The sequence below is a fragment of the Protomyctophum parallelum genome (genome assembly GCF_964188405.1).
Source record: "Protomyctophum parallelum genome assembly, chromosome: 7".
Lineage (NCBI taxonomy): Eukaryota > Metazoa > Chordata > Actinopteri > Myctophiformes > Myctophidae > Protomyctophum > Protomyctophum parallelum.
Genome location: NC_139705.1, coordinates 18193130 through 18207136, shown reverse-complemented (window position 1 = coordinate 18207136; position 14007 = coordinate 18193130). Strand labels below are relative to the sequence as shown.

Genomic DNA, 14007 nt, shown 5'->3' with positions numbered 1-14007 from the left:
GAAGCATCCGCGTGCGTTACAGAGCGGACGTTCGGTAGGGTCTTAGTCCCTTGAGTGGCAGCGTGCCTTCCGTCCACACTTCCGCCTTTGCCTGTGCTTCCATGCGCTACGGGTCGCTCCAGTGAATCGCAGCGGCCAATGAGGTATCTAGTTTTTTATATCTGTGGTCTTACCTTCTCTCTCTCTCTCTCTCTCTTTTCCCCACAGATTCCTCAGGTGAGCTACGCCTCCACGGCTCCGGAGCTGAGCGACAACAGTCGCTACGACTACTTCTCTCGCGTGGTGCCTCCGGACACCTACCAGGCCCAGGCCATGGTGGACATCGTGAAGGCCATGCGCTGGAACTACGTGTCCACCGTGGCGTCCGAGGGGAACTACGGCGAGAGCGGAGTGGACGCCTTCATCCAGAAGAGCCGGGAGGACGGTGAGTCCCACACGACAACATCACGTCGTCTCTACATAGACTACGTCTCCCAGGGGTCTTTATGAATCACACAGGCTTAAAGGGGATGTTCACCCAAAACTTGCCTTTTCTGAGCGTGGCTTTCGGAAATTATGTCAAGTGGAAGCCAAGTATATGGACTTTAATGTTTGTTTAGGGCAGTAAATGACAACGTAAGACGTCATCTGGCTGATATAAATACAGTTTTATTTTTCTTATCACACCCCATGCAGCCTTCAAGCCTGAGACTAATTGAGTCTCCTACTGACGTGGTCAACAAATTATTAAAAAAAACAAAAAAAATAATTCAAGGCTTCATGGGGTGTGTGTAATTGATAACAAATTAGTAATTTGTTATCAATTAAACTACTCCCTTAAAGACCAGCTGCTGCAGTGTGTTTCCATCATAGTGATGTCTTCTGCTGTGAAACGGAGGCACGAAGTGGCTCCAGCCAATCACGGTTTCAGCTGAGAGTCCTGTCCCCTTGGGCCATGGGATGGATGGGATCTAAAGCTAGTGTTTGTGTCCCGCCTCCCGTGAGGCAGAGAGAGACACAGATTTATGTCACTGAGTCTCTCTCTCTCTCTCTCTCTCTCTCTCTCTCTCTCCTAGTGTGTGTGCGGCTGTGCGTGGTGATGCAGTGGTACCTAAGTACATTTACTCAAGTTCTGCACTTAAGTACAGTTTTGAGGTATATTACTTGAGTATTTCCAATTATTTTACTTCTACACCTCAAAGGTAAATATTGCACTTTTTACTTTACTCCACTGTAAAGTATTTGACAGCTTTAGTTACTTTGCAGATTTGGATTATTATCACAAAACATACATTAACCAACTAAGCTCTATTGTGTAGCCTACTTCAGCTATTTGAAAATAGCAGATCTAAAATCTGACGTGTTGCAGAGCGATGCAAAAATAGAAGCCTAGATCTGCTATTATCAAAAAGATTTGTATACATTTTAACCCTGAAATGGGACTTTCTGCATAATGAATACTTTCCCCTTTTTTACTCAAGTAAAATGTGAATAAAGCCTGTTTGCTGTAACAAAGTATTTCTATATTGTGGTATTAGTACATGATTTCTGGTGTGGAAATATAGTGGCCTTCTGGAGTGAGTGTGGAAATATAGTGGCCCTCTGGAGTGAGTGTGGAAATATAGTGGCCCTCCTGGAGTGAGTGTGGAAACACGCCATAGTACATATGTATAGCATAGTAGTAAATATGTATAGTTTATATGTATAGTGTATGTATAGTTTCATTATATAGATATTCCACTGTTACTTTCTTAGCTTACGCATGTTTCATGATATTGATAAATGCTTTTATGTGATGTATTCCCATGCTTTTGTTCTTGCTTAAATGTAAGTCGCTCTGGATTAAGAGCGTCTGCTAAATGCCTAAATTGTAAATTGTAATTGTAGTGTGGAAATATAGTGGCCCTCTGGAGTGAGTGTGGAAATATAGTGGCCCTCTGGAGTGAGTGTGGAAATATAGTGGCCCTCTGGAGTGAGTGTAATTATTGCTCAAGTCGTGACCCATAAAAAATTGGTCCATGACCCACAAATGGGTTCTGAGTCCCGACCCATGTGTTTGGGAAACCCGTGCTTCAAAGAACTGGAAGGTTCTTTCTGGAACCAGATAACAGTTTTTCTGGCATGGGACACTTTTATTTTTCTGTGTGTAGAGATGCAGGTCTCCATCTTATGCCATGCTTTATCCTCAAGTAATAAACATTTTCCTTGAATTACGCATTTAGGAGCTTCCACTATGCGTAAACGTTATCTTGCGGTCACACAACCGACTATTAATTTTGCCGACTCCTATATTTGTGGGTGGAGGTGTGTCTGTAGGCGTGTTGATGCGCTTTCCCTATATATGCACACAGGTTTAGGACAATGGAAAGTGCCTCCTCAAACCACCCGTAATGTGAATTCTGTTTGATAAAAGAATGCGCTCCTGACTCTGAGACGGTGATTGGTTTAATCATTGTAACGCTCAAACCACACCCATGCTTAATGTAAGGGGTAATGGAGGTGTTTTATGGACTTTAGGCACACATTTTACGAGGCCACACCTCTCACACAATAATAAATAGAAAGGGCCCTTTCCGCAAGATGGAGCCCATCTCATTCTCCCTGTGGGATATAGAACAAGCAAATGAGAGTACATGTACTTTGTTTCTTATGCTGCAGCTCTGTGTCCCTCTGGGATATCTTGAGATATTCTGGGATACAGAGGCAGGGCGAGGAATGATGGATTCTGGTTCGTCTTACTTGTTGGCGTATAGATCTCGAGGCCATTCATTCATCTCAGATTTTTACTCGACTTAAATATAATGATGGATGCGTTTGCTGAATAAGAAGATACTGATTTCATGTGTAATATGTGTACATTTTATGTAATGAAATGACACAAAGAACAACAAAATCACACTCGTGTCGTGTGAAGTGAGGGGCGCCCACTGTAGCTGCCACATGACGTCACTGCTTAAAGCAAACATTAAAGTTCCATAGATTTGGCTGCCATGTGATGTCATGTCTGAAAGCCAGACGTTGGAGCTCCCCTCAAATAAAGATTGTCAAAAAAAGACAGGCTGCATACTTAGTTAGTTCCCACCACTACAGTTCTGTATCTCTCTGGGATTAGTTTGACTCGTTTCCACAGATACATATTGTGAAAATAGACGTACAAACAAGCACATTAAGCTAATCATCTGAAAATAATTTGGCCCAGTTTGGGAACCAATGCTCTACAGCAGGGAAGCTGGCAGAAACCTCACTAAAACACCCTCGTCCCAGACTCTTCTCCCTTCCCTAAAACACCCTGGAAAACGCTGCACACGTCCCACTGTCGTCCCAGACATTTCTCCCTTCCCTAAAGCACCCTGTACAATGCTCCACACGTCCAATTTCCCTTCCCTAAAACGCCCTGGACAATGCTGCACACGTCCCAGACTCTTCTCCCTTCCCTAAAACTCACTGGACAGCGCTACACACGTCCTATAGACTCTTCCTCCTTCCCTAAAACACCCTGGACAACGCGTCCTAGACTCTCTTCATTCCAAACTATGGAATTAACTTCCCATCGCAGTCAGAAGTTGAACTGCAGACGCACTCCCAATCTTCCGCCATAGTCTGACAACTTACCTCATCAGACTCCACCTCTGCCCTGTAGCACTTGCATTAGCCTCGACAACCCATTTGATGTTACCTTGTGTTGTCCTTGCTTATACTGATTAATGCCTTCATTGTAAATTACAAATTGTACACGATACAAGGTTAACGTGACAATAATAAGGACATACTCTTTTTTGTGATTAGTGGTCATTCTGCTGAACCGAGTGTGTGTGTGTTTTTGTGTAGGTGGAGGCAATGCTGAGCAGTTCACTTCTAGTAGACGCGCGCACACAAACACGCACACACGCACGCACGCACACACACAGGCTTGAGCCATTATAGTTCACTCCTAGTTTACACTCAGAATCTGTTCCCTCGAGTCTTCTCTCCAGGTTTTATGAGTATGTGAGAGAGAATCAGAAACAGCCCTGGAGCCTTGCACAAGGCATGCTGGGAATTCTGCCCACCTGCGCTGTATCTGACCTATGACCCCTGGCACAGGTGGAGGATAATAAGTACCTACTGTCTGTGAGGACGTGAAGAGAATATGATTGGATTCTGTCTGTCTGTCTGTCTGTCTGTCTGTCTGTCTGTCTGTCTGTCTGTCTGTCTGTCTGTCTGTCTGTCTGTCTGTCTGTCTGTCTGTCTGTCTCTCGCTATCTCGCTATATCTCTCTCTCTCTCTCTCTCTCTCTCTCTCTCTCTCTCTCTCTCTCTCTCTCTCTCTCTCTCTCTCTCTCTCTCTCTCTCTCTCTCTCTCTCTCTCTCTCTCTCTCTCTAGCTCCCCCAAAATGATTCCCCTATATGGTTTAAAAATGTGTTTAGTTTGGTGTAATAATTTTTTTGTTTCTTTTGTTATAATAATAGTTTGGTATGTTCATCTTTTATTCTATCTTGTAGCGAGACTAAACTAATTGATTTGCGTTATGTGAGGACCAAAAACAATGAGACGCCAACCAGAACACACCACCACCGGAACACCATTTTCCTCTTTTAAGTACTTTTTAGCACGTTTAACAAACAGAGTGGCAGACTAAATGTGATGTCATGTGGCAGCCCAGTCGTACTTACATAGACGGGCTTTATTCATTTTGGGACATTGATGAATCATTTCCACCCTCGTCTGTCTTGAGCCACCCTCTCCAGCTGTTTCCACGTCAGTCCCTTCTGTTTAACATCTAGCTCTGCAGTGCTCCTTCTCCAGGTGTCACTGTTGTGCAGCCTAACACACTGATTACACGCACGCACGCACGCACATTAACTGTATATATGATGATTTTGGGTGTGACAGTACAGTTTAGGGACCCCCTGGGGAGCACCACACGGTAACTCTGTCATTTCTCGACCGTTTCGGACGTGGGCCGGCCTGGCCAGAACCGGGCCGGCACCCTGGGTGCGTTCCTGTGGGTCTGGAGCTTCCGGGGACCCCACATGGAGTTGCACCATTTACTTCCCACGGGTGTGATTCTTTGTTTAACAGCTCTGTGCTCCTTCTCCAGGTGTTTTTGGGTTTCCCTCTGCTCCGTTTGTCTTCTGAAGGCCTGTTTGGTTATTGCCGTTTTGCTTTTTCTTAAAGTCTATGGACTTTTAATGTTTGTTTACAGCAGTTAAACAAATATTGGTGTAGTCAAACACTGAAACATTGGCCTTTAAATGTTAGCTGTTGTGATTTGATTGATTTTCTCATTTTGTTTGTGTCCTGCACAGCATGTTTACATTATATTCACATACGATTACAGCCCAGAGGTATACAGTGTTCTGTTTTCTCTTCCAAGCTTGACAAATGAAATCTGCCACAACAAAAGCGCCTTTAACAAAACATTTTTTGTCCCCCATAATCTTCTGGGCGTTAAACCTAACCCTGGCGCTTCAAATGTTAGCTCAGTCTGCAGTAGGGTGACAGGAACAGAACATCGTTTAGTTCTGGAGACACAGATGGCCTTTAAAGTTGTCTAAAATGTTTTTGTCCTCTCTCCACCTCTTATAGAAGTTTGGCGTGACGCCAAACTACGGTAGCAACTTCCAATGACAGGCATATGCAGGCAGGCAGGCAGGCAGGCAGACAGACAGACAGACAGACAGACAGACAGACAGACAGACAGACATTGGAGTCCCACGGGGACCATTATCAGGGTAAAAACCATCGAGTCCGGGAATCAATAGTTACTCCTCCAAAATGTGTCCCTTTGGAGGAGTTTTCATTGTGTTATATGTCTGCTATATGACTCAGCTCTCAAGGACGACAATCTCTTGTGTCCCATTGGTTCGTAATGCCAATAGAGCGTCACAGTCCCGCCCCCTACCAGGGCCCAGGAAATGATTCTCCGTTCATTTTCCTCATAGACATTTCAAAAAGTATTTATTTAAAGACGTTTACGCCGCGGACAAAGCCAACTCGTGACAAATCATGACAACAAACACAATTCTTTTGGGCCGAACAGAAGAAAAAAACGGCAGGTTACAACACTTCTTTTGTTGTTTTTCTTCTTTGTAATTATTTGTTTGGTCCAAAATATATGTGTTGTCATGAGTTGTCACGACTCGAGTTGGCTTTGTCCGCAGCGTAACAGTTAAAACAAAAAATACCTTTTGAAATACTTCTACTGTAATAATAATAAAAATCACACCCCTGTGAAGTGAGTAGTGCAACATTGCACTGCTCACTTCACAGGGGTGTGATTTTTATTATTATTACAGTAGAAGTATTTTTCTTATGAAAGCAGAGAGTCTTATGTTTCATACGGTATATAGTATGTCGCTATAGGCCTTATTTTGTGAATATTGAGCAGTTCAGGTCCATGTCTTAGTCTTAGTTATCTCTGGTGGGCACAAGCTGAATTCAATGACCAATTACTGTCAAACTGTATATGTGTACAATGTGTACTGTTTTCCTCCTAAAAGTAGACATTCAGGGCTTTCATTCGGTGTATGGTATGTATAGGATAGTATTTGTGCTCATATTTATATCGGTCTGTCGGTCTGAAAAAACTGAACTGAAATGTCTGTCAACTTCAACCTTCCATATCTCTGCTGTTTTTTCAAGCGAGCAGCGTGCCTTCAAAAGCAGGTGTTAGAAAAAGGTCAATATCTCTAGAATGGAAGATGGTAGAATCATTTTTTTTTTTTTTTTATTGAAGTGGACATGTTTGGCCTACTTTTGATTTATGCGATGTGATTCTCGCTATAAGAGGCCCCTCGCTGTGGGCCCCTAAAAAGTTCAAAAGTCCAATGTTAATCGCTTAGCACCAGCAAGCCTGAGCAAATAGAAAACTCTAGCATACAATGTGTTAAAACTCACTTGTGGCTCCTGACATGCGTTGTCGGTAAGACACGTGTGGCTGGTTAAAACTCACTTGTTGCTCCCGGCATGCGTTGTCGGTAAGACACGTGTGGCTGGTTAAAAATCACTTGTGGCTCCCAACATGCGTTGTCGGTAAAAAAAAATCACTTGTGGCTTCCCTTTGAGGTTATAGGGTTTGGGGTATAGGGTGTCGGACTAATGCAGAAACACTGCCGCGGCTACTATCAGCAGTTGGAGGTGATGCCGTATATTCTACGTTTTGAGTCAGAGAGGCTAAATGTCATCAAGTGATGGTCCGTGGCTCAAATGCTAAATAAATAATGGACCTTGATGTGAAAAGGGTTGAAAACCACTCTAATCTGATGAAAACACCTGTTGTCAAAATGTTGCTCTTTTTGCAGCTCAGCTGAAGCGTAGACAATTCCTTCCGCATCTTATACAATGAATAACTGTTCTACAAGATACAGTATTACAAATAACTGCACCATAGGACATTAACTGTATGGAAGACCATAAAGTGTAAATACCCAAAACCATCCGTCATAATCATGACAGAGAGCAAATTAATTTACTGCTCATTTCCGCAAGACTTCCAGAGCTAATGGCGATGTGTGCGGCTGATCGAATTAGCATAAATGTATCTGCTCTTTCAACCTGTTCCCATAGAAGAGCAGATAATGAGTGTGTGAACGTGACAAGTATATATGCCTTGAGGTTCATGAATTCAACTCCATTAAGTTTATCACGTTGCAGTAAAACGAAGCTCAGAGCTCTGAAACTTAATATTGGTCTGAGTCCTAAACGCTGGATGTCTGCAAACAGCCAGTGGTGGAAAGTAAAAGTGCATTTACTTAAGTACTGTAATTAGGTAAAATTTTGAGGTATTTGTGCTTTACTTGAGGACTTCCATGGTTTCCAGTACTTTACTTCACCTCCACTACATCTCGGATACATTTTGGCCATTTGAAAATAGACTGATCTACATGCTCACTATTGTGTCGCACAGACTTCATTTTTTTTCTAGCCATAGGGTGCAAATGTCTAATTGTGCTACTGTCATCTACTACAAATGTTATTAACATTGCAGTTTCGTCCAGCTGTGAAATGTCCCTTTAAAGGTTTAACGTGTGATAAGCTTTGGTCAAGGACACACTACCACTGGGGGAGCCCGGGATTGAACCGGGAACCGTACGGCCACTCTACCCCTGATCCACTGCCGCCCATACTGCAGGCTCACCCATTGGCCCACCACTGCTGTGGTCCCATGAACTAATAGCATTCGTTTCATTTCGGGAAAGGATATAGAGAGATGCCGGGTTTGAAATCACTGCAAAAATATAGGCTTCATTTATTTATTCTCTAGAAAGATTTTTTTTCCAGTCTATGCTCTGCACCCAGTCTGCTTACATCATGTCTGTCAGAAACCTCGCATCTCCACACGGTTATGGGATTATGATTATTATTATCACCATGCCTCACACCGTGAAAATAGACGATCTACGATCTACAAGCTCACGAGCTTGTAGATCGTCTATTTTCACAAATCTTGTGTGACACTCTTACATGATGAAGTTGGGCCTTAAAGGGCCACTTCACCCCTTTTGCAACCAGAGCTTATTTTAATGATGTTTAGGACACAATACATACTTCACTGGGATTGTTTATGTTCATGTGTAATATGTTTTTTTTAGTAATGAAGTCATGAAAATGTGGTCTCACTTCCTTCCTGGGCTACAAAGTCACACCTCCATGCAGCCTCCCCCTCTCAACAAGGAAGGGAAGTGCACTAAAGCATTGTGGGAATTGTAGGAATTCAGCAATCCAGTCAAACCCTAGTGAGACACACAGACTTCATTCTTAATTCTTCATGGCCATACGGTGCAAATTTCAAACTGTGCTGTTATCCACTACAACTACTATTAACATTGAGTGACTGCAGTTTCTTCCAGTGGTGAAAAAACATAATGAGTTGAAATATGGTGACATGAGCTTTCTGCCCGACTGCCGCAGCTTAATAATATAGTCAGTGTTACGCAACGTTGAGACTGACAGAGACACGAGAGACTCAAAGTGCTGATGCAGCATATCCACTTTGTTCCTTTTCCTTCCCAATCCCAACAACCAAATATAGCTGCAAGCAGCGATAAGGCGGGACCAAGGAGATAGAGAGAGAGAGACAGAGAGACAGAGAGAGAGAGAGACAGAGGGGGAGAGAGAGACAGAGAGAGGGGGGGGTGGAGAGAGAGACAGAGAGAGAGGGGGGGTGGAGAGAGAGAGAAGACAGAATACACTTATTACACTATTACACTAATACACTAAATACACTTATTACACTATTAGACTTATTACACTATTACACTACTATTACACTTATTACACTATTAAACTTATTACACTTCTTACACTATTACACTACTATTACACTTATTACACGTATTACACTATTACACTACTATTACACTATTACACTACTATTACACTATTACACTTATTACACTACTATTACAATTATATTACACTACTATTACACTATTACACTAAATACACTACTATTACACTTATTACACTATTACACTTATTACACTATTACACTACTATTACACTTATTACACTATTACAAATTTTGACTTAATACACAATTTCACTATTACACTATTGCACTACTATTACACTTATTACACTATTACACTACTATTACACTTATTACACTATTACACTAAATACACTTATTACACTATTACAAATTTAGACTTAATACACAATTTCACTATTACACTATTGCACTACTATTACACTTATTACACTATTACACTAAATACACTTATTACACTATTAGACTTATTACTCTATTACAGTTACTAGTATCTCTATTAGAGAGAGAGAGAGATAGAGATATAGAGATAGACAGAGAGAGAGAGAACAATATGCACAAATAATCACAGGCTGAGTTGTCACTACCTGGATTTGAACCAGTGACCCTGTGGTCCAAAGTTGAGAGCTCTACCGACTGAGCTAAGCAGACTCTGTCAGTTGACTCATTCTATACAGTAACATGCAGTATAGGTATTAGCTCTGCCAACCGTATTTGGTAGACGTATTGGTTGCATGAGAGGTTTCACAAGACAGATTTTTTTTATTGGCTCATAAAAACTTCATTTTTTCACTTAAAAGAAATCTGTTACGATTTTTTGTTCGTATAAGTCCAAAGTTCAAGTGTAGACGTTTTTGTGCATTTTGATCAAAGATTCTGGGAGGAGATACATTTTAAATGGTTTTCATATAATTCAAAATGGTGGGTAATCTAAAGGTCAGAGGTCAAAAGTCAGCATATGGAAGTTGTTCGGCATGAGGAGACAAATATGTGAATCAAAGTGTCATTGGCAACGGTATAACGGTTCATGAGATATGCACATTCAAAGTTTGCATTTTAACTTAATTTTCAATTTTCAGTGCTATAGCACCACCATTTGGCCAATGGTCATAGGCTTCACATAGTCACCGTTTGGCATGGCCCTCTACCAGATTACCGAGTTTCACGAAAAGCGACTGCACGGTTCAGTCAGAACAGCTATTTTTGGCGGAAGAAGAAGAAAAAAAACTACAAAAACAAGAAGTGACCAAAGTCACTGCGTGTCTTCTTGGTCCCTTAATTACCAGACACCGCCTCAGGCTGTGAGACTTTTACAATTACACCCGAAACTATTATCAACAAACGACGATGCGCCGGAAATTATTTTTAATTGAAAGGTCAAACCACGTGAGCCCGGTGTTCTGGTCTTTCTGTGTTTCATGTTTGAAAAGAATAAAGGGAATCTCCGCACACTCAGATCTGTGCACAATCAATGCATTTATTTTGCAAGCTTTCGGTCTACATGACCTTCAGGCATCAAAAAAGTGACATAGGACAGAATATATGTTCATCACTTGATTGAATGAATGTTCACACCTGTGTCAAACATTTCAATTAAAATGATAGCTCATGGGAGTTGTAGTTCTCAGTGAACCACAAGGCACGCAAAAAGACACTAGTGTCCACTTAGACAAGAGAAAACATCGCAAGGAAAAATATATATTACAATTAATTAACAAAGTAAACTAAAAACTAAAATGCAATCTAATGCAAACAGCAGGCACATGGCCATCATAAAGCAAAGAGCAAATACAAAAACAAATGCCATCTGTCTATAGAACATACTGTTGTATCCTACTGACTCACCTGCCAGTGAGGAGGCCCCACCGGGAGAATGCAGAGCCTTCATCGCCCTACTCTCCCCGCCCGGCACTCTCTGTTGACGGGCTCCTCCCACCAGCCTGTAGGAGTATGTGCAGTGACCAATCACCCTCCTCCCCAGCCCCGCCCGGCTTCCTTCCCCCCGTCGAATTGTTCACAATTCACATAGACACTCGACAAAGTTGGTTATACCGCAATGGATTAGAACATTTCAAGTAAACACCCTGAGCGGCATAAACGGAGTTCTCCGTCCTATCCAATAGTAACGCCCAGCGCTTAGGACGGAGATTAATAAAAGTTTTTTTAATATCAAAACCGATTGCATCGCTCCACAGGCTGGGAGCATCTGTTGGGCCTAAATACCCCCGGGTGTTCGTGGTGTTCTGTGGACGACACCATAAAGCATTACACTTGTTTACAATAGGGTCCACCAGGGTCCCAGTCCAGAGATTAAAATCATAATGAAATGGCCTAGGCTAATTTATATCAATTTAATTTGGGGGACCTTGAAATTAAAATAGCTGAGAATCACTTGGTTAAACTGTAGAGTGTAGACTATAGCAGGGCTTGGTTTAGAAAAGCCTATATTTTGCACTAATATATTGAATGACATAAATATAGGTTTTAAGGCTAGATATGTCAACACAACAATGTGAATTGTGAAAGTTCAGCTTCAGTCAATTTTTTAGTTTGTACCTGGAGGAGTAAGTGCGTTATCTCTGCTGTGCACAGGGGAACCATGTGTTTAATTATATCCATGGTCTTTTTTCGCATGGGCGCACGTTAGGGGGAACATTGCTCGTGATAAACCCGGCCCTGATCCGGCATCTGATCCGATCACAACCGAGCGGGGCCAGACTAATCTGCACTAATCAAACCTGGGGCTGACGCTGAGGTCTCAGAGGCAATTGTCTGTCTGGAAGTACAAATCGAGATCTACGTGCTCAAAGGTCATGCCCACTTGCCCGAAAAGTAAATCCAATTTGTGTTAACTCCAATCCATAACTGCAGAGTGGCGGCAGTCACTTTGAAAGTCTCACGAGCGCAACTGCTACTTGTAAAATCTCTCTCTAGGTCGTCCTCATACGAGCCCTCCATCGTTGCTTCCAGTCATCCCGGTTCTCCATACACCTGGCCAGCTGGTTGGTACGTTGTGCTCCTGCATCTTACTTGAGTACGTCCACATTATGTTAATGTGGGACGTCCTCTTGATTGGTGGGAAATGGTAGCATTATTTTTTGTTTCATGAATAGCCAATAATATTTAATGATGACGGTTGGCAAGCCGCCAACGGAGCTATAGCTTAATTGGCACAGGGGGTTTCCTGCCGGCTGGTTTGCTGAGCTGGAGAATCCACAGAGCGCTGCCCTGTAGTTGTCATCAATATTGGCCAGCAACTCTACATCTGACCTCAAACGTCAAACTCTTAGATCTCCATATATGGATATACAGTATGTCAGAACCTGTTCTGACATTCCATATGTTGATCCTTCCCCATCCATCCTTCCTCTTCGATGTCTCCCTTTTGACTGATACCTGTCCATTGAAACGCTAGACGGGCCTCCCCCACCCTGTGTACACTCAAGACATGCTCCTTATATGGCCAGTACATAATTCATTCCATGTTGATCTGACCCCCCATGCCAAAGTGTGAGTGCTCGCCCAGCAGTCTGCCGCCAACGAGGCGGATGCGTGCACATGACCTCGCCCTTTATGGCAAGGTCACTTCTTGCCCTTATGCGTCTTACTGGTATTAACAGTTTGGTAAACAGTATAGAGTGGTACAATGTTTTTTAGTATGTGGATGTGGAATGCTAGCTGATCCCACAGATGCATACAGTGTGTGCAATGCTAGGATCCACTGATGCATACAGTGTGTGCAATGCTAGGATCCACTGATGTATACAGTGTGTGCAATGCTAGGATCCACTGATGTATACAGTGTGTGCAATGCTAGGATCCACTGATGTATACAGTGTGTGCAATGCTAGGATCCACTGATGTATACAGTGTGTGCAATGCTAGGATCCACTGATGTATACAGTGTGTGGAATGCTAGGATCCACTGATGTATAAGCCTATAGTGTGAATCAACATACTGAATGCTAGGATCCACTGATGTATAAGCCTATAGTGTGAATCAACATACTGAATGCTAGGATCCACTGATGTATAAGCCTATAGTGTGAATCAATATACTTATTTCTCATTGCTTACATATGAAACCCCCACACACACTTAACTACTTTCACATTATTACTTTCACACTATTGTCCCGTCTAACCTCCTGGGGTGGACCGCCTCCCAACCGGCCGACGTACACATGGACCGGCCGACGTAATCACGGACCGGCCGACGTAAACACGGACCGGCCGACGGTGCCTACCGGCCGCCGCATAGGCCGGAAGAAATGGATTCTGCCCTCCCTCCACTGATGGACAAACATGTTCTCAGCAGTGCAGCATGCAATTATCCCAACATCAACACCACAGTGCAATAAGCTGCGTTATCACATCTTAGCCTGGCTCCAGACCCTGACAAAAAGAATCACACGGGAGGGGCGCTCTTATCATTATACATCATCATACATCATCTCATGAACAACTGAATTTATGTGATTGGTTTGTTAATTTACGTCATATTTGGCGGACATTTGATCTAATTTCTCCTTTCATTGTCAATGGCAAATATTGAGACGTGTGGGGAAGGCAAAATCACACCTGTGTGAAGTGAAGGGCGCTCTTATCATTATACATCATCATACATCATCTCATGAACAACTGGATTTATGTGATTGGTTGGATAAATTTACGTCATATTTGGTGGACATTTGACCTAATTTCTCCTTTCATTGTCAATGGTAAATATTGAGACGTGTGGGGCCAAAAGCTGTATATAAATCACAGCCATGTGAA

The 14007-nt window shown here is 42.6% G+C and overlaps 1 protein-coding gene across 1 annotated transcript in view; it reads left to right on the top strand.

The window, feature by feature from the left end:
- Window positions 1-312: 312 nt before the first annotated feature.
- LOC310861389 (metabotropic glutamate receptor 4-like) overlaps window positions 313-14007 on the top strand; it is a gene marked incomplete at both ends in the record, with an annotated part of 74394 nt that continues 60699 nt past the window's right edge. The window contains one exon of the mRNA XM_083768810.1: window positions 313-424. Within this exon, the coding sequence (XP_083624936.1) occupies window positions 313-424 (112 nt within the window). The remainder of the gene's footprint in view (window positions 425-14007) is intronic.